The 19,878-nt window shown below is 44.2% G+C and overlaps 1 protein-coding gene across 2 annotated transcripts in view; it reads left to right on the top strand.

The window, feature by feature from the left end:
* The window catches only part of TNPO1 (transportin 1), a 230,386-nt gene that overhangs the window by 182,906 nt on the left and 27,602 nt on the right, over positions 1-19,878 (top strand). The window contains exons 15-18 of one of the 2 annotated variants that reach the window (XM_040341460.1): positions 1,950-2,057; positions 7,634-7,777; positions 7,887-7,974; positions 10,919-11,017. In XM_040341460.1, coding sequence (XP_040197394.1) covers positions 1,950-2,057; positions 7,634-7,777; positions 7,887-7,974; positions 10,919-11,017 — 439 coding nt within the window. Of the gene's footprint in view, positions 1-1,949; positions 2,058-7,618; positions 7,778-7,886; positions 7,975-10,918; positions 11,018-19,878 lie in introns of both variants that reach the window. The other variant, XM_040341459.1, reaches the window with a different exon arrangement.

Raw genomic sequence — 19,878 nt, 5'->3', positions numbered from 1 at the left:
ACTGGTTCCGATTTAATGCTTCTCTTATTCATTAGTGAATAATATCTATCTATCTATCCATTCATCCATCTTCATATCTATCTATCTACATGTCTGTCTCTCTAGTTATCTATCTATATCTATCTACATGTCTGTTTATCTATATGTCTGTGTATCTATTTATCTATCTCATCTATCTATCTACATATCTGTATATCTATCTATGTGCATATCTCTATCTATCTACATGTCTGTTTATCTATCTATCTGCCTGTCTGTCTGCCTGTCTGTCTGTCTGTCTGTCTGTCTGTCTGTAGGCCCTATTGCAGACGAGTGATGAGGGTGTGGAGGGTTGGTTGGGGTTTTGTTTGCGCCCCCCCCCCCCAACAAAATGGAGCACCAGCCGCCACTGGTTATAACCCGTCAGATTTTATTTTTTTCTTCTTTTTGCCATCTGTGTTTCGGTGCGGATATTTGCCTTCACTAATTGTCCCATAGCCAAACAGAAAGTGAGGAAATCTCTGCAAATGAAGTGCATTCCTCGGGGACCCCCAGATCACCAAATCTAGTGCTTCCTTCCATTGAAAGATTTCCCTTCTATTACTTTTGCTGGCGACAACCCAAAATGTGGGATTTTCTTTTACTTTCAATAATAATTGTACACATGACATAGAAAGGGGCACAGACCGCAATGAGAACTGACAAGTGTTTTAACCTCCCTGGCGGTATGATTCTGTCAGAAAAAACATGCTGAAAGCGGTACCATTATTTGCAAGGAAATTTGGCGTTTTATATTGTAGGTCTGTCATTTTTAGAAATAACTCACTTAAATCTGACCAAACAAGATTCTAATAGGCATCCCGGGTATGACATTTTTTTAAAAACAAAATTATAAATTATAATATAATAAATAATTATAAATAATTATAACAAATAATAATATAATTATAATAAAAATTATTCAATAATGTAATCAAATCAAAATCACTGAAATTTGCTCAGTTGCAGAATTGTTGCTGTCATTATTTTTTTTTTTTTATGACGAATTTCCCCACAAATCGCTATCGCACAATTCTGCAAGTGATTATAATTTATTATCGCTGTTTTTTAGCTGATCTAAAACTATTTTTGACATAAAGGGACACTTTTGGTTGCTATGGACAATCTACAGTTTGCAAGGAGAAAGAAACGTTTTTATTATATAAAATGACATGCATGACACAGGACAGACCACTAGGGACAGGGGGGGTGTGTTTTTTTTACATACAGTACTGTAATCTATAAGATTACAGTATACTGTATGTATAGTGTTTGTTTACTTTTTTGAATTTGGCGCCGTTCTCCGTCCCCGTGCGTCGTAACGTCGCAGGGAACGGAGATCGGCGTCACACGGAGGCACTGTGTGAATCGAGCGAGGTCCTGCTCGCTCACACAGCGCGGTGGCATCGCTGGATCCAGGGACAAGGTAAGTAAAACTCCCTGTACATCCAGCGAGGCGAGCCCGAGTCTGACTCGGGGTTACCGATCCTAGCCCAAAAATCTCACCCCGAGTCAGACTCGGGAACACCGCCCAGGAGGTTAATCCCTCTGCACTCTATCCAAAAAAAAAAAGATGCTTTAGATGTTGGTCCCTTTTAGGTGCGTTGCACACAGTCCCTGTTTCAGGGTGGCTTCTTTCTCTTGCAGTGTCCAGTGTCCTTTGCATGCCGGGACTAGTTATGTCTCGTTACACTCTACATCAGCATAAACAGACCGGCACCGACAATTAAAATAATAGTTACTAGGGAAGGTTTATTTTATTGTGCTAAATGTGTTATATATATATATATACCGTAATATGTTGGGAAAGTTGTGACTTATAAATCTGTTCACCTGAAATAAAGACCTAAAGCTGTTGATATACTCAATACTATATGCTCCTACACAAAAAATAATCTTGTCTGTATTTTTTCATTTTCATTATGTTTCAGTGCCTATCTTCTGTTGCTACTGCACTTCAGTCCGGTTTCTTACCATACTGTGAACCTGTATACCAGCGTTGTGTGAACTTGGTACAAAAGACTCTTCAGCAAGCAATGGTAATGTTTATTTAACATAAGTCTACACAGTAGTATGGTAAAAAGCTGTCTGTCTTTGTTTTACTTTTAGCTATTTTCGAATCTGCTTCACAAATGTTTTTCGGCTTGCAATTAGAATTAGAGGCCAATAAAATAATAATGTAGATGAGACCCTTTACTTGCATTTAAAAAATATGGTGCAGTTTGGGCATGTTTGACATGGTGTTTTCTTGAGCGTTACGAGATAGCCTTCACTATTTATGCTACAACTTGTAAGACATTTTAGACAGTGGTGTACACATACAGTTGTCTGAAATCATACAGCAACAGTTTGGTGAAGGCTGTGTTCTTTTTTTTTTTTTTCTTTTTTTTTTATTTTTTTTTTTTTTTTTTTTAATTCACGTCAGACTCTGCTCACATATAGCCGAGTGGCTAGCTCACGGTTCGCCCGCCCTTAGCGTCTCTCTTGCAGCTTCGCATCATTCGTGGTTTTTTTTTTTTTTTTTGTGTTTCTTTTTTTGACATTACGGATTTAACATTTTTAAACTGTTAGGCTAGTATTTTCCCGCTTGACGAATCTAACTATATTAGCATATCATGATTATTCCCCCCCTTTTTTTTTTTTTTTTTTTTTTTTTTTTTTTTTTTTCCCTCTCCCCCCCTTTTCCCCCCCCCCCTTTTCCCTTCCCCCCCCCCCCCCCCCTCCCCCCGGATCTGTGTGCCATGCAATCTTCTTTATGGTTTTTTCAGCTTTCTGCTTCTATCGTTCCCTGGACGAACTTTTCTGTGGATTTGAACACTTTCCACTTTTCCCAAACCGACCTGTTTTTGTCCTCTTCTCCTAACTCTCTGCAGGCAAGATACTCCATCTCTTCTATATATTCCACCCTTTCTATCCACTCTTTAATTGATGGCCTCTTTGGGTGTAACCAATTTTTGGGGATCAGAGCCTTAGCTGCGTTTAACAACACTGGGACCAGAGTTGTTCCATATTGTTTTTTTGTTTTTTCAGTTCCGTGAAACAAACAGGTCAGCGGGCTACATAAAATCGTCTCTCCTGTTATTTCTGCGATATATTTCAAAATTTCTTTCCAAAATTCCTGCATTCTCGGGCAGTCCCACCATATATGTAGCGTTGTTCCTTTTTGTTTACAGTTTCTCCAACATAGCTCTGAATTTCTAGGGTGGATCTTATTCATTCTTGATGGGGTCATGTGCCATCGCACCATGCATTTATAGTTTGCTTCTATGGTGGTAATGTCCGCAGCATAGTTATATACTGCACCTATCATTTGTGTTTTATCAATTTTTTTACCAATGTCGCTCTCCCATTTTCCCAAAAAGGGCAATGCTTCCTGGGTCTCGAGTTCTGTTAGTATCCCGTATACCTTTGATATACCGTGTATCAGGGGCTTGTCCATGCTGCATATTTTTTCTATTGGATATAGTGTCTTATCTTCCCTAATTGGTTGTGGTAGTGTGCTCACAAAATGTTTTAACTGCATATACTCCCATTCACTCATGCTTTGTTCCCCTTCCCCTATTTTTATCTCTTGTCTAAGTTTGATTTTTCCCCGTGTAACAATATCTTTTAATCTTTTCTCCCCTAAGTGTTTTCCAAAACGTGTTCCGTTACCTGGTGGAAAAAAATTTGTGCCTGCTAATGGGATTAATGGGGAGTTATACTCCCATTTTTCCCGTCTCGATATTGTGTCCCATATCCTAAATACGTTCCTTGTTATGTTGTGTGTGTTCGTGCTCATTTCCCTCATTTTCGGTGGTATCCATACGTTTCTTTTTAATAGTGTCCCACTTAATATTTCTTCCATACGTACCCATTTTTTTTGTGTATGTGCGTTTGTCCATTCTACCAGCCTGGCTAAGTTTACAGCAAAATAATATCTTTTTATATCGGGGAGCCCCAACCCCCCTCCTTTTTTTTTCATGCTCAACAGTGAATAGCTTAATCTAGCCTTTTTACCTGCCCATATGTATTTCAAAATTACTGTTTTAATTACTTTAAAGAAGCTTTGCGGTATTTTTATTGGGAGCATTTGAAGTTTGTATGTTATCTTTGGTAAAATCATCATTTTAAACGCATTAATCTTGCCTATCCAGGAGATATGTTTTTTTGCTAGGTTTTTCAGGTCTTGGTTGATGTCATTAATTAAGGGAACAAAGTTGGCCGAGTAGAGTTTTTCAACTTTAGATGTAATTTTTATACCCAAGTACGTTATGGCTTCTTTTTCCCATGTAAATGGATACTCTTTCTGTAGTTCTTCTGCTTCTTTTTTTTCTATCCCCAGATTCAAGATTACCGTTTTTATCGGGTTTATTTTAAAATTTGAAAGTTCTCCATATCTTTTTATTTCCTTTATAACGTTAGGGAGAGATACTCTAGGTTTGGTCAGATATAGGAGTATGTCATCCGCATACGCCGCCACCTTGTGTTCCTCATCTCCCACTCTCACCCCTCCTATCCCCGGGTTTTCCCGGATTTTTGCTAACAACGGTTCCAGGGCTATTACATATAGGAGAGGTGAGAGCGGGCACCCCTGTCTGGTTCCGTTTTCCATGTTGAACACAGATGACATACTCCCATTGACCTTCACCCTTGCCGTTGGGTGGCTGTACAGGTTCTTTACCCATTTCATGAACCTTGGGGCCCATGCCTATTTTTTGTAAAGTTTCCATCATAAACCCCCAGTCGACTCTGTCAAATGCTTTTTCGGCATCTAAGGACATGAGTACGACTGGGGGTTTCTTTTTTGGGTCTTGTTGTAACAGTAACAGGGTCCTTATACTATTGTCTCTTCCTTCTCTGCCTGCTACAAAGCCCGCCTGATCTGAGTTTATTAATTGCGGCATTAAACCTTTTATCCTGGTTGCTAATATTTTCGCGTATACTTTCAGGTCTGCGTTTAACAGTGCTATTGGACGATAGGAGGAACACAACGTTCCATCTTTTCCCGTTTTAGGGATAATAGAAATATTTGCCAAAAGAGATTCTTTTCTTATTTCTTCTTCCTCTCCTATTTTATTAAAATAGTTACACATCTCTGGGACCAGGAGTTCGCTAAATGTTTTATAATATTTGATCGGTAAGCCATCGGGGCCTGGACTTTTCCCGCACGGGGTTTCCCTGAAGGCTCTATGTACCTCTTCTTGAGTTATTGGGGCCTCTAGGGATTCGATGTCATTTTGAGAAATTTTAGGTAATTTCGCTTCTTCTAGGTATTCCCTGATTTTCCTTTTTCTCATCTTTTCTTGCTCTTGTGTTTCCTTGGTTCTTATTGAATATAGTGAGCTATAAAAAGTCCGAAAGGATTCCGCTATTTCAGACGTCTTATATTTCATAAGGCCGTCTTGATTCTTTATTTTTTCGATGTAGTTTTTTTTTTTTTTTTCCCTGGATATTTTGGCTAGATGTTTCCCTGGTTTGTTCCCCCATTTATACCTCTCCTTCCTAACATTTTTGAATATGTCTCTTGTTTCAACCTTCATCAGATCTCTAAGCTGGGTCCTCTTTACAATAATTTCATGATATATTTCATTTTCTCCTCGTTCTTTATGCATTTGCTCCAGTTCAAATAGCTCAGTTGTTAATTTTTTCATGTTTAATTTCCTTATCTTTTTTTTCCCTGCTCCTATTGAGATTAATTTCCCTCTGATGTATGCCTTATGGGCCTCCCAAACGGTAGCTACCCTTACTTCAGGAGTGTTATTAAGGGTGAAATATTGCTCCAAATCCATTCTCACTATGTTGTTTACCTCTATATCCTCTATAAGTTCTTCATTCAAGTTCCATGATCCTTTTCTTTGCTCTATTTCTTTGAATCTAATTTCCGCTATTACAGGAGCGTGATCTGAGATTGTAGATACCCCTATCGAAGTTTTAACTACCTCTTCCAATAACTCATGGTCTACCAAAATATAGTCCAGTCTTGAGTATGTTCCATGCACGGAGGAATAGTAGGTGTAGTCTCTTTTATTTGGATATGTAATCCTCCAGGGATCTATTAAACAGTAGCTATGCATTTTTTTCCTTAATATTCTAAGCTGTTTAATATTTCGCCTCTGAGCCCCGGATGTACTATCCAATTGATAGTCCATTGAGAGATTGAAATCTCCTGCTAGTATTACATGTCCTAATTTAAAGTCCGTTAAGGCATTCAATATCCCCCTCAGATATTTATGCGGTTGGCTGTTTGGGCAGTAAATATTTGCTAACGTGTATTTTTTCCCTTGGAGTACTCCTTTTAGGAACAAATAACGACCTTCCGGGTCTACTTTCCTATCTTCCACTATAAAGGAGATATTCTTCCCTATTCCTATGGCGACCCCTTTTGCTCTCTTCTTTGGGGAGTCCCCGTAGTACCAACTAGGAACTGCCCGAGAATACAATCTGACATTAGAGTCCAGCGTTATGTGTGTCTCTTGCAAAAAAACTATTTCAGCAGAATACCTTTCAACTTCTTTTAGTACCATATGTCTTTTTTCGGGGCAACTGAGACCTCTTACATTGTATGTTAAGAAATTTATGTTTGTCATATTTTTTTTTTTTTTTTTTTTCCCCTCTGTCTTGGGTATATATGTTCTTTCCTACTGCATGACACACAGATCTGAATCCCTTTCCCCCCCTCTCTAATCTTCCCCTCTGTGAAGGCTGTGTTCTATTGCAGCATAATGGTCCCCTTAAACGCAGGTGCCCTGCCCTTGACCTCCACCCTACTGAACAACTTTGTAATGACTGGCATGCTGATTGCAACCTGGGTCTTCTCATCCAACATCAGTACCTGACCTGACAATGTTTTTCTATTTTTATTTTTTTGGAATGGCCACAAATTCACACAGACATACTCCAAAATCTTAATGAAAGAAGAGTGGAGACGGTTAACGATGCAAAGTGGAGAAGAATTTACTGTTATTGCTCATGGTTTTGTCATGTCCAAAAGACTGATATATATGTGATAAGGTGTTCAAAAGCATTTGGCAATATAGTATGTATATAGATGAAAATATAAATCAAAGTTGTAATGCGTCACATTCCACTGTGTGTAATATAGATTGTAACGGTTTCTTTGCACAGTCATTGTGTTGATAGAATTTCTTAAAATAGAAGTAAACCCTCCTTTCCTTTTCAGCCAAGAAAGCTGCCATCTTGGTTTTAATTGTCAATTGCCATGATGCTGCACTTATGATCAGTTATGACACCAGCCATTGGATGGTTTGACAGTTTGGTTAAGAACAGTTAGTCACGGCATGTGCTGGAAATGTAACTGTTTTTGAAACTTATATCTATGGGTTTACTTCTACTTTTCAGTGTACTTTTTTAAATCCTCAGATACCGCAATATCTTTCAGCACAGTGGCTAAGTGGTTAGCACTTCTGCCTAGCAGCACTAGGGCTATCAGTTCAAATCCCAGTCACGGCACTACCTGCCTGGAGTTTGTAAGCTTCTTGGGGGCAGGGACTGACGTGAATGTACAATATATATGTAATGTGCTGCAAAAATTACCAACGCAAATAACGATGATTATTTTAACCTCTATAGAAAGTAGTGACTTTTTATTCAATTTTAGATGCACAATGCACAGCCAGACCAGTACGAGTCTCCAGATAAAGATTTTATGATTGTGGCCCTAGATCTACTGAGTGGGCTGGCTGAAGGGCTTGGTGGTAACATTGAACAGCTTGTGGCTCGGAGCAACATCCTGACTCTAATGTACCAGTGTATGCAGGTAAGAGATCTGACTGACAGAACAGTAGAAAATTTGACCATCTATTGGTAAATATTAAGCCATTTTGTATTACAGCCTCTTAACCTCCATGTAAACGTTGTTTCCCTAGGATAAGATGCCAGAGGTGAGGCAAAGTTCTTTTGCATTATTGGGAGACCTTACCAAGGCATGCTTTCAACATGTCAAATCATGCATTGGTACGTATACTACTATGCTTCCCTATGCCACTTAAAGCCACTCTGTCACAAAAAATAAGGGGGGGGGGAGGTTATACTTGCCAGTCATGCACTCATACTTCTGGTCTTCACTGTTTTCAAGCTCTAAATTGGTTAAAGAATCTTTAGCATCTGCAGGGAGCATGAGATGCCTGGTCTCCCTGTCCCATGCACTATGGTTTTCTTTCTGGTCTCCACTCACTATGTTCAGCATGTGGAGGGTGGGGGCAGGCATCTGACGCTCTTGTACATTTTGGATGTTTAAGATGAACGTGATTGTAAATGATCAACTTGTAAAACAACCAATTCTGTTTACCCCCCTTCCTGCGCTATAGCCGAAAGACTACAGCTTGAGCCCACATTGCTAGGTGGGTGTCTATGGACATCCTCCCGTTATCGCGCTTCCTGCGTGCCCCCTGTGGAGTGCATTGGCGTGGATCTGTGATTGCTGGTGTTGGATAGCTGATCACAGATCAGGCATGTGAGGAGAGGAGATGATCGGCAAATCCACACAGGAAATCTACACTGATAATCAGGGCACTGTTGGGGGCTACACTGATCATTGGTGTACTGATGATCATTGTAGCCCCAACAGTGCCCACCAGTGCTGCCAAACTGTTCCACTTATCAGTGCAGCCTCATAAGTGCACATAAATGAAGGATAAAAATTACTTTATTTAGAAAATTTATAACAGAGAAACTTTTTTTATTTGTGGTCTATTTTTGTTTTGAAAAAAAATGAAAAACCTAGTGGTGATTAAATTAAACTTTAGTTTGAGTACAGTGTTGCATGACTGCGCAATTGTCATTCAAAGTGCGACAGTACTGAAATCTGAAAATTGGCCAGGGTAGGAAGGGGGTGAAAGTGCCAATTAGGCAAGTGGTTAGAATAGAAATGAAAGGCAAAACATTTGTGTATAGACATAAACATCATAAATACCTTTTTTACCCCCCCCCCCTCCTTCTTTTAGAAGTGATCAAGTACCCTCTGTTTTCAACTGCATAACAGCTTGGGAAGGAGAAACAGTAGGACACTGATCTTACCAGTGAATAGCTATGTGTTTGCTGTGGGGCAGGATGTGTATCAAGACAAATCTAATCATTGTAGGAGAGCATACAGAGTTTCCAGCATAGCTAGCGAACTGACCACAATGTGCTTTCTTTAATGTGGTCAGTTTTTAATAGGAAAGCAGAGGGGCTGGCAGAAACCAGGGATTTCACACAAAGTAAGCAATACAAAGAGACCAGGATACTTTGTCATACAAGTACATGGTACAGCAGGCACATATCAGGAATATGAAATGTTGGGTTTGCATGTTTAACTGTTAAGGAGAGCAAAGACTCAGACATGGGTGTCAGGACAGATAAATATAATACAGAGAGTCCCCGAGTTACGAACATTTGACTTGCGGAACGACTCCTACTTACGTACGGGAGGCTGCGTGGCCACTTTTTGATGGCGGGCCCATTCAACGGAACCTTTTCAACGATGGGCACATTCAACGGAACGTCGGAAACCAACGTATCTGCCGTTCTGCACACGCACGACCACTTTTCGACGGCGGGCACATTCGACAGAACATTGGAAAACGCACGTGCCGCTTCTGCGCATGCTGTTCTGACTTACGAACATATTCGACTTAAAGCGGAGGTTCCGCCGTTTTTTTTTTTTTTTTTTTTAAAAAGCCAACTTTTAAAAAATGGACACTTACCTGTCCAGCGATGTCGGCAGACGAGGTCGAGCAGTCACTCGGTGCTCGGATGCTGCCGCCATTCTCGGTGAGGGAATCGGACGGCGAAGCCATCCGATTTCCTACTGCGCATGCACGAGTACTGCGCCGTCACTGATCCCCCCGCTCTCTCCTGGGAACAGTGGGTCAGATTCAGATAGCGATACGACGGCGTATCTCCTGATACGCCGTCGTATCTCTGAGTTCCGTCCATCGTATCTATGCGACCGATTCATAGAATCAGTTACGCATAGATCTCTCCCTAAGATCCGCCAGGTGTAAGTGACTTACACCGTCGGATCTTAGGCTGCAATCTCACGCTGGCCGCTAGGTGGCGCTTCCGTTTGTATACGCGACAATTATGCAAATGAGGAGTTGCGCCGATTCAGAAACTAACAACTGCCCGGCGCTTTTTTTTTTTTACGTCGTTAGCGTTCGGCTTTTTCCGGCGTATAGTTACCCCTGCTATATAAGGCGTATCCTATGTTAAGTATGGCCGTCGTTCCCGGGTCGAATTTTGAATTTTTTACGTCGTTTGCGTAAGTCGGTCGCAAATACGAATGGATGTAATTTACGTTCACGTCGAAACCAATGACGTCCTATCGACGTCATTTGGAGCAATGCACGCTGGAAAATTTGGCGGACAGCGCATGCGCGCCCCCTAGCCGCAGAATTTGAATTCCGCCGGGGGATCTACGATACGCCGCCGCAACTTTAGAGGCAAGTGCTTTCTGAATACAGCACTTGCCTAAAAAAACTTGCGCCGGCGGATCGTAAATCAGATAGGTTACGCGGATCTAAAGATCCGCTAACCTATCTGAATCTAGTCCAGTGTGTTTCCCAGAAGACAGCGGGGGGTGCAGGTAGGGGCGTGACTGCCGCAAGAGTGTATTCCTGGAAGTGGGTGCATATACCTGTCTTAGACAGGTATCTGCAATCCCTCTCCCCTGAAAGGTGGCAAATGTGACACCTGAGGGGGGTAGAGTTCCGAAAAGCGGAAGTTCCATTTTTGGGTGGAACTCCGCTTTAAGAACAAACCTACAGTCCCTAACCCGTTCGTAACTCAGGGACTGCCTGTACCACTTTTATTGGGTTATATTATTTTGTGACAGTTGTTTTAACCTTGGAATGTTTAATATGTGAACATTTTTGTAACACATGCTCGGTTTTTGTTTTTGTTTTTTTAATCCTTTTAGCGGATTTCATGCCTATCTTAGGAACAAACCTAAACCCTGATCTAATTTCTGTATGCAACAATGCTACCTGGGCAATTGGTGAAATTTCTATACAAATGGGTAAGCTTTACTTGGTGAAAAACAGGTGGAAACTTGACTGTTGTCTGTCAGGTACTCAATTTAGGTATAGTTCAGAGGTGTTTAAAATGAAATGAGTAAAATCCGTTTTTGAAATACTAATGTTCTCTTATAAAAAAAATTTACTATGTTAAACTAGAATCCACTCCGCTTACCTTTTGAACATGAATTTTGTGGGAAAGGTTTAGAAATTACCCTGGCTGCTGCATTATGGGTAAAGTTCTGCTTTAAGGGCTGGTTTTCACCACAAAAACTCACTCCATATCCCTTTCTGCATGCGCGATAACGTATTTTTGGCGCGTTCCTGTGTGTTTCTGATGAGTTTCCAGATCCATTCCAGATGCTTTTTTTCCACTGGACTGGGGTCTGGGTTTTTTTTTTTTTTTTTTATGGGCTTCAGTGCATTTGTGATGAATTGCAGTGCAGGAAAAATGCAGCTCCTTTCTTCCCTTTTCTTCCTTTTTTTTTTTTTTTCTTCTTCTTTTTCCTTTCTTTCTTTCTTTTTTTTTTTTCTTGAACTGGAAAGCCCTGGAACTGACCACACTGGTGTGAAATATGCCTTTGGAAACCATATAACCCACTTTCCATGCATTTGTGATGCAGAAAAAATGCACTGCACTGTATGTGGTGTGAACTGGCTCTAAAGCCATATAAATAAAAGCCAACCCTTGTAAGCCCCCTGGCATTGTTATATGGCTTGTCCCATCCTCTGGGGGGAATTAATACACTAAAAATTATCAGGTATTCACCCCATACTTTTTTTTTACTGAGGGGTCTGTGGTGCGTCTGGCCTGCATTTTCTGTGCTGGGGGTCTGTTTACTGTGAGGGTTTTTTACACTTTTTAGCCTAAGATAGGCTTTCCCTGTTTAAATGCGGCACCGGCGCCATTTTTTTAGGTGGTTTTCAATTACAATGAAAACTCCTATTGGCGGTCATTTTGTTGTAGCTGCGCTGTGGCGCAGCTTATATTGTGGTCGGCCATTTTACTGTGGCTGTGTTCTGAATGCTCGGCGGCCATCTTTGATGAGTCTTTGGCCTGTATTACTGGTTCCTATGGCGCACACTGGTCTCTTCACATATACCTCACAGCTTTACCTTACGTTTTTTCCATCCTCTCCACACGCTGTGTACTGAGGGCGGGCAGCGGCGCTGTGCAGTTTCCTCCTGTGGTGAGTCCCCTGGGTAACCCCCTGGTCAGCACAGCAAGAGGGTGGGTTTTAGTCTAGCCTGAATAGGGCCCTAGGAGCTTCTGTTTTCTTTATCGTACATCACGGGACACAGAGCGGCATAGTCATTACTATACGGGTTATAGAGTCTACCTTCAGGTGATGGACACTGGCTATCTCAGACAGGAAGTCCCCTCCCTGTATAACCCCCTCCCATAGAGGGAGTAACTCCGTTTTTTCGCCAGTGTCTTAGGTGTTGGTCACGAAATAGCTTTGCTCCACGTCCTTGGGACCAGGGCAGGCTAACCGGATCTGTCCATGGTGCCTTAGAGCCAAAGTGGACAGTACCCGGGCCCCAAGTCGTGGGGTTTTGCCTATAACGCTCCTCTCCGGAGGGCTGGGCCCAGGGCTTTGAGCCTTCTTAGGTCCAAAAGTTCCTGATGCCAGGGTGCTGTATAGGTCCAGGACAGAGGTGTTCCTTCCAGGACCCCAGTACCTGAAGGTCTAGTACGCTACCCACGGAGATGGGGGAAGATTGGACCACTTACTATGCAAATGTCCTGCGGCATGGAGCAGGTAAGAGGGGGGCCTGCGGGACTTGGTTCGACAGCAGGTGCTCCAGGGGAGATCTTGGGGGTCAGCCTGGGTATGCTCTGCATTGGCAAAATGTATCCACTATGTCTGTTTAAGACAGGATGGTTTAACCTTCCCCCCAATCGTATGTCTCCCTTACCATGCTGGTATCTACTGCTGCTCCGCAGGGTTGGGAAGGGCTCACTTTTACAAATGCCTACCCCATGACAAAAGGATCCTTAGGGGCCTAAGTTGTCTTACCTGGCCGGGGCCGCTCAAGTGTTTCAGTGTCCCTCATGGAAGCCTCCTCCAGCGTTTGCACGGCTTCTTCCCCCCGCCGGGTACGTGCGTGGACGTGGTATATGCGCGCCGTGCGGGGGGGTGGGGGAGCGTCGGGCAGCGGCGTTCCCTCCTCGTTGTTATCTTCAGCTCAGTAGAGGGCTGAAGTGCTGAGAGAAGGACACAGAGTGGTGGCGTGCCGAGGAAGCGCAGTGGCACCCGGTGGCGTAAGAGGGAACTGCGGGTCTGGAGCTAGCTGCCTATTGACCTTGTACTGTTAAGCCTAATAAGTCCCTTGCAGCAGTTTGGCAACTGGCAGTCCTTGGGGGGCAGTATTGTTGGGGAAAAAAAAAAGGCATACTGTTTTTCCCAGAGGCCTAGGGCATTAGGTGCTTTTTATTGTTACCCTAGCCATATTGTTTATCTCCTTGCTACAACAGTCCGTTGTTGTATACGGAGTACCTCGGTATTGTATCATGGCTCCCAAAGGCTCAGGATCTAAAGGTGCAAAAAATGCTAAAAAACAGAAGAGTTCCCCCTCTGATTCTGAGGATCTTAGTCAGGCTATGTCGGTTTTATCCTCACCTGAAAAACCAGAGGAGGTCGCCTTGGATGAGCCATTAGGGGTGTTTGGTGCTTTGGCTCGCCCTAATCAACCCAACCCTGTGTTCGTCACAGAGGAAATGCTAGCTGTCACCCTGGGTGGGCTAGAAAAAAGATTGTCAACCTTGATTGCTAATTTTATTCCAGGCAGGAAGCAGACTAGATCCCTATCGCCTAAGTGTGTATCCTCAGATGCTGAGATTCTCTCCCCAGAGGAATTAGAATCTCAGGAGGATCAATTGGATCAGAACCTAGAGGGTTCAGAGATTGAGGAATCTACTATAGAGGAACCGTTCTCAGCCTCCCAAGCGGAGAGTCTGTGGATCCAGTCCTTGACGGACTTGGTCCGCTTTGCATTTAAGTTGCCTTTACCAGGTCCTCAGGTCCCTGCGGTATCTTCTTTGGGCTCCTTGAAGGCGCCTCTAAGTAACGCACTTTTTCCGGTCCATCCTCTGTTGGAGGATTTGATTTTTCCGGATTGGGTACGGCCTGACAGAATATTTCTGCCTCCTAAAAGGTTTTCTGTCCTCTACCCTATGGAAGAGAAATTTGCAAAGAAATGGGCGCTCCTGGCTGTGGACGCAGCCATCTCCTGCTTTAATAAGTCTTTGACTTGCCCGGTAGAGAACATACAAACGTTCAAAGACCCGGTCGATAAGCGTTTAGAGACTCTTCTGAAAGCTTCTTTTACTACGGCAGGAGCAGTCGTGCAGCCGGCAGTAGCTGCTATTGGCGTTTGTCAGGCATTAAAAGATAAAACAAAGCAAATGCTTAAGGATATTCCGGCTCAACAGGCACGAAATACAGCTGAAACAGTAGTGTCCACAGCTCTCCTGACGACGCAAATAGCGAAACGCGTAGAGGCTGCCTGGACACACACATAGAGGGTGAAGCACATCAGCACGCAAGGACCCCTTGTAGCAACACATGCGGAGAAAAGCGGGGCATGCACACCTCCTAGGACGCCATTTAAATGCTGGTCAGCGGCTTTTAACGGCCAAAGACACTCAGTGCCGGTCAGAGGCACTTTATATTGTAAGTGTTATTTTTTTACTTTTTTTAAATAAATATATTTTAACATACTACACCATGATGAGCCCCTTGTCTTTGAGGATTTAAGGATACCTTGTAAAAGGAAAAAGGAGGTAACACCCACTGACGGATAAAGAAAAGACACCACCTTGGAGCCTAATAATATCTGGGGTCTGGTGAGTGTTGATTTTAACCATTGGTGATGGTGGCACATCTTGTCTGTATACAGCACTACCAACATTGAATCTCTTGTTTGCTGGAACCTATTGTATAAAAGCAAGATTGCTTGTCATTGGACTATTTTCAGTGCAGCTAGCACATTGCACATTTTATTGGTTGATAACTATATATATTTATATTTGTATTCTTTGATATTTTTGGGGAATATCTGTTTCCAATGTCAGTTATTGGACAATTCACGGTGCAGTTGGCACATTGTGTGTTTTTTATATATTATTTTTTATATACTATTTTCTGTATTGTTTTCACTATTTAGCTGTCTAGTAGCAGCAACAATAGCCACTCTTTCACAGGAGCACTGTGGCATATTGATTGATGTGTATGCCGATACACCAATTTATATCTGTGATTCAAGTTTAAAATTACTGTGTCACATATGCATGATTTAAATTTAATTTACATATTTTTATAGATTGTTTGTATTTAGGTTATCCACATCTAAGATTGGGCACATTGTGGCCCTGATATATATATTCCACTTATGGTTAAGGGTGTATTCTATCAATCCACAGCCCACACTTCCAGAGATTAAACCCTCTGGATAATTAGATCAGCGCAGTAACATTTTTTCCTATGCACGAGAGTTAGCCGACCTACCCAGAGCCCTGTGTTTTGCGGTGGATGCTATGAGACTCCATCCAGCAGGCTTCCCGTTTGTCACTGTTCTTAGTGCATATGCGAAGGCTCTTGTGGCTAAAGAACTGGTCGGCCGAGACTCAATGTAAAAAGCTCTTAGCCGGCTTCCCTTTTCATGGGGGAAGACTTTTTGGAGAAGATCTGGATAAGTACATACAGACGATATCAAGTGGCAAGAGTACTCTCTTGCCGGTCAAGAAGAGGTCACGGGGTCCCACGTTTAAGCGGCAGCTGTCTCCAGCCCCAGGGCCCTCGGCCTCCAGGCAGTATCGACGGCCTCCTGCACGATCAAACTTTGATAATTATTTTGCAGGGACAGGCCTCAGGTGGCAATAGGCCATGGTCTCGCAAGCCAGCAAAACCAGCCCCCAAATCAGCCTTATGAAGGGGCGCCCCCACTCAGTCGGGTGGGGGGAAGGCTTTGATTCTTTACAGAAGTTTGGGAAGCCAATGTCCCCGACAAGTGGGTCCCTTCCTCTGTGGCCGCAGGCTACAAGTTAGAGTTTTTGGAGCTTCCCCTGCCTCATTTTCAGGAGTCAAGAGTGCCAAACGATACGGTAAAAAAGGCCTCGCTGCTGGCGGCATTAGATCATCATCTTCTTTGCCATGGGGTTATTATAGAAGTACCAGCCCAGGAACGCGGGCTAGGATTTTACTCCAATCTATTCATCATACCAAAGCCCAACGGCGACGTCAGACCGATTCTGGACCTGAAGGTTCGCTCATTCCGGATGGAATCCATACGGTCAGCAGCCGCTGCCTTGCAGCAGGACGATTTTTTGGCCTCAATAGACATAAAAGATGCATACCTACATGTACCAATTTTCCAGCCACATCAAAGGTTCTTGCGCTTCTCAGTCGCACAGCGCCACTACCAGTTTTTAGCTCTCCCCTTCGGGCTAGCAACAGCCCCCCGTGTGTTCACGAAGGTCCTGGCGGCTGAATCCCTGATTCTCAGGGGAAGGGGCCTGTCTAGCCAGGTAATTTCTACTCTGATTAAGGCTAGAAAGCCAGTCTCCAGAGTAATTTATTACAGGGTTTGGAGGGCCTATGTAGGCTGGTGTGAGTCCCAAAAGTGGCACCCCCGCAAGTATACCATTGACAAAGTGTTACGTTTTCTCCAGCTGGGAGTGGACAAAAACTTGGCAGTAAGCACTATCAAGGGACAGATTTCAGCCTTGTCAGTGTGGTTTCAGAGGCCTTTGGCCACCCACTCTCTGGTTAAAACCTTCTTGCAGGGGGTCTTGCACATTAATCCCCCTATCAAGACACCTCTTTGTCCATGGGACTTAAATCTTGTCTTGTCCTCTTTATAGAAACAGCCTTTTGAGCCTTTGGCTGAGGTTCCGTTGGTATTACTGACTAGAAAGTTAGTATTTTTGGTCGCCATGGCTTCTGCTAGAAGAGTATCAGAGCTGGCGGCCTTGTCTTGTAAAAAAACATACCTTATTCTGCATAAGGACAGGGTGGTTCTCCGTCCTCACCCGTCCTTCCTACCAAAGGTTATATCCAGTTTTCACTTAAACCAGGATTTGATCCTACCATCCTTCTTTCCAAAGCCCACTTCGAGAAAGGAAGGGTTGCTGCATACCTTGGATATTGTCAGGGCCCATTCTACCAGGGCCATGGGAGCCTCCTGGGCAACACACCACCAGATCTCTATGGCTCAGGTTTGCAGGGCGGCGACCTGGTCGTCAGCCCACACGTTCACAAAATGTTATCAGTTGGACTTTAGGAGAAGTGCCAAGGCAGCCTTTGGGCAGGCGGTGCTGCAAGCTGCGATATAAGATCATTGGGATCTGGGGCACCCTTGATTTAATTTAATCTTGATTTAATTTTGATTTAATTTTAAATTCAAATTACTTTCTGAATTAAGTCCTCTTGATTAAGATGTCTCCCTCCCCTCATTAAAGCATTGCTTTCGGACATCCCGTATAGTAATGACTATGCCGCTCTGTGTCCCGTGATGTACGATAAAGAAAAAGGAATTTTTATATACGGCTTACCTGTAAAATCCTTTTCTTGGAGTACATCAAGGGACACAGAGCTCCCACCCCTCTTATGGGGAAGATTTTGGGAGGCATACTGCTTGCTACAAAACTGAGGTACTCCCTCTATGGGAGGGGGTTATATAGGGAGGGGACTTCTTGTCTGAGATTGCCAGTGTCCATCACCTGAAGGTAGACTCTATAACCCGTATAGTAATGACTATGCCGCTCTGTGTCCCGTGATGTACTCCAAGAAAAGGATTTTACAGGTAAGCTGTATATAAAAATCCCTTTTTTTGCAGTCAGTATCTGGGTTTTTCTTCCCCAAACATGTCTGAGGTGGCAGCTGGTGCTCCTGCACCTGGGATTCTCACAGACACTTTGTTAGTCCTGGACACTTTTGTTGCCAGGGTGGGAGCGGAGTGCGGACGTAAGGGAATTACGTCCGCTATCCCCTGGAGAATGCTCTGTATCTGACCAGGACCTAGCTGCGGCACAGGTTCCCGGTTGTGTGTTTTTCTGGAGCCGTGGACCAGGTACTTTGGTCGGTGCATAAGGCACTTGTTGGTGCGCTTTTCAATGCTGTAAGGGATTCCCTTAAGCTGGATAGTGCAGCTGGGCTTCCGCTGAGGGCTCAGTCTTTTTTGGGTCACACAAATCGGACCGCTCTGTGCAGGTTTTTCCTTTTGTGCCCTTCTTTGATCATTTCATAGATGCGGAATGGGAAAAGCCGCAGAAGGCTTTTGTAGTCCCTCACCGCCTGGCGGTTCGGTACCCCTTTTGAGGAGAGCCTTTTTTTTTTTTTTTTAAGTGGGCTTCTCCTCCGGTGGTGGACCCTCCGGTTGCCAGGGGGTATAAGGTTACCCACTCTCCCTATTGCGGGAACCCCTGCTTGTATGGATCTAACTGATCGGAGATCCAAAGCACTGACCCGTTCCATGTTTACCATGCTGGGGTCTGCCTTGCGGCCTATTGAGGACACGACTCTGGGGTCTCAAGTCACTCACTGAGTGAGCATTTTGCACCAGACTATGGAGGAGCGTCTGCTCTCTCCCGAAGTTATTAGGCTAGCGGACCAGCTGGTCCAGGGCCTTGTATATGTCTGTGATGCTTCACTGGATGCTGCGCCCTTGATATCCAGGGCTTCTGTTTCAGAGATGGTTTTATGCCGCTTCCTCTGGTCGGAATGCTGGTCTGCTGACCAGGCCTCGAACATATATGCCTTGGTGGATTTACCCTTCAGGGTGGGAGGCCTTTTGGGTCCTCGCTGGATGACATTATCAAGGATGTCACTGGAGGGAAGAGCACTCTCCTCCCTCAGTCCTCCAGGGGGAAGGAGCGCCGCTGTCAGCCGGGTCCTTCTTTTCCCACGCCGTAGCGGTATTTTTGTCGGGTCCGCGGGCAAACCCTCCCAGGCCGACTAAGGCTCAGCTGGGGGACTAAACCGCCCCTGGGTGCGTAAGCCGATCACGCCAGCACCCAAATCCGCCAATGTATGTAGCCTTCCCCTGCCCGTCTCTGGGGTGGGGGGGTCGGCTTTGCAGGTTAATAGCTCGGTGCCCCTCTCTGCTCTCCAACCAGTGGGTCTGCGAGGGGTCTCTTCGGAGTACTAGATAGGGTTCCTGCCTATCCACCGAACAGGTTTTTTCCCTCATGTCTCCCTTTCCTTCCGGCTCTTCGGTGTGCCCTGGGGCAGTGTGGGACTTGCCAGGTTGTGGGGTGAGTTTACCTGTCCTGCAGGACGAGAGGTTTGAGGGTTTCTATTCGAGTCTGTTCTTGGCAAAGATGGACGGGGTCCGTCCGATTTTGGGCCTCAAGCCCTAAATGCCCTTGTGAACGGTTTGGTAGTTCTGCATGGAATCCAGGTGGTGACTGACTGCGCTCCATCTGGGGGACTTTCCGGCGTTCCTTTGACATCAAGGATGCATACATGCATGTCCCATTTTGTGCAAGTCGCAGAGTTTTCTGTGCTTTGCGATGAGGGAGGACCAATGTCAGTTTGTGATCCTTCCTTTTGATCTGGCGTCGGCACCAAGGGTTTTCACCAGGGAGCTCGCACTTATCCTAGTTTCGCTGGGCCTGCAAGGCTTTGCCATTGTGGCTACGTAGTAGACCTTTTTCTGAGAGCAGTTTCTGCCTCAGAATTGGTGGATGTGTCTGTAGCCATTCAGACCCTCCGAGAATTTGGGTGGGTGTTAAACATTTTGGAGTCGGTCCTGGTCCCGACTCAGCGTTTGGAGTACCTAAGGTTGACCCAGACTCCTCGCTGGCGAAGGTCTTTCTTCCCCTGGGAAAATTGCAGACTCTTCAGTCTGCAGTGAAGGT

This window comes from Rana temporaria, chromosome 1 (genome assembly GCF_905171775.1).
Source record: "Rana temporaria chromosome 1, aRanTem1.1, whole genome shotgun sequence".
Lineage (NCBI taxonomy): Eukaryota > Metazoa > Chordata > Amphibia > Anura > Ranidae > Rana > Rana temporaria.
Note: the sequence above shows the minus strand (reverse complement) of the source record. Positions and strands in the feature narration are given on the sequence as shown.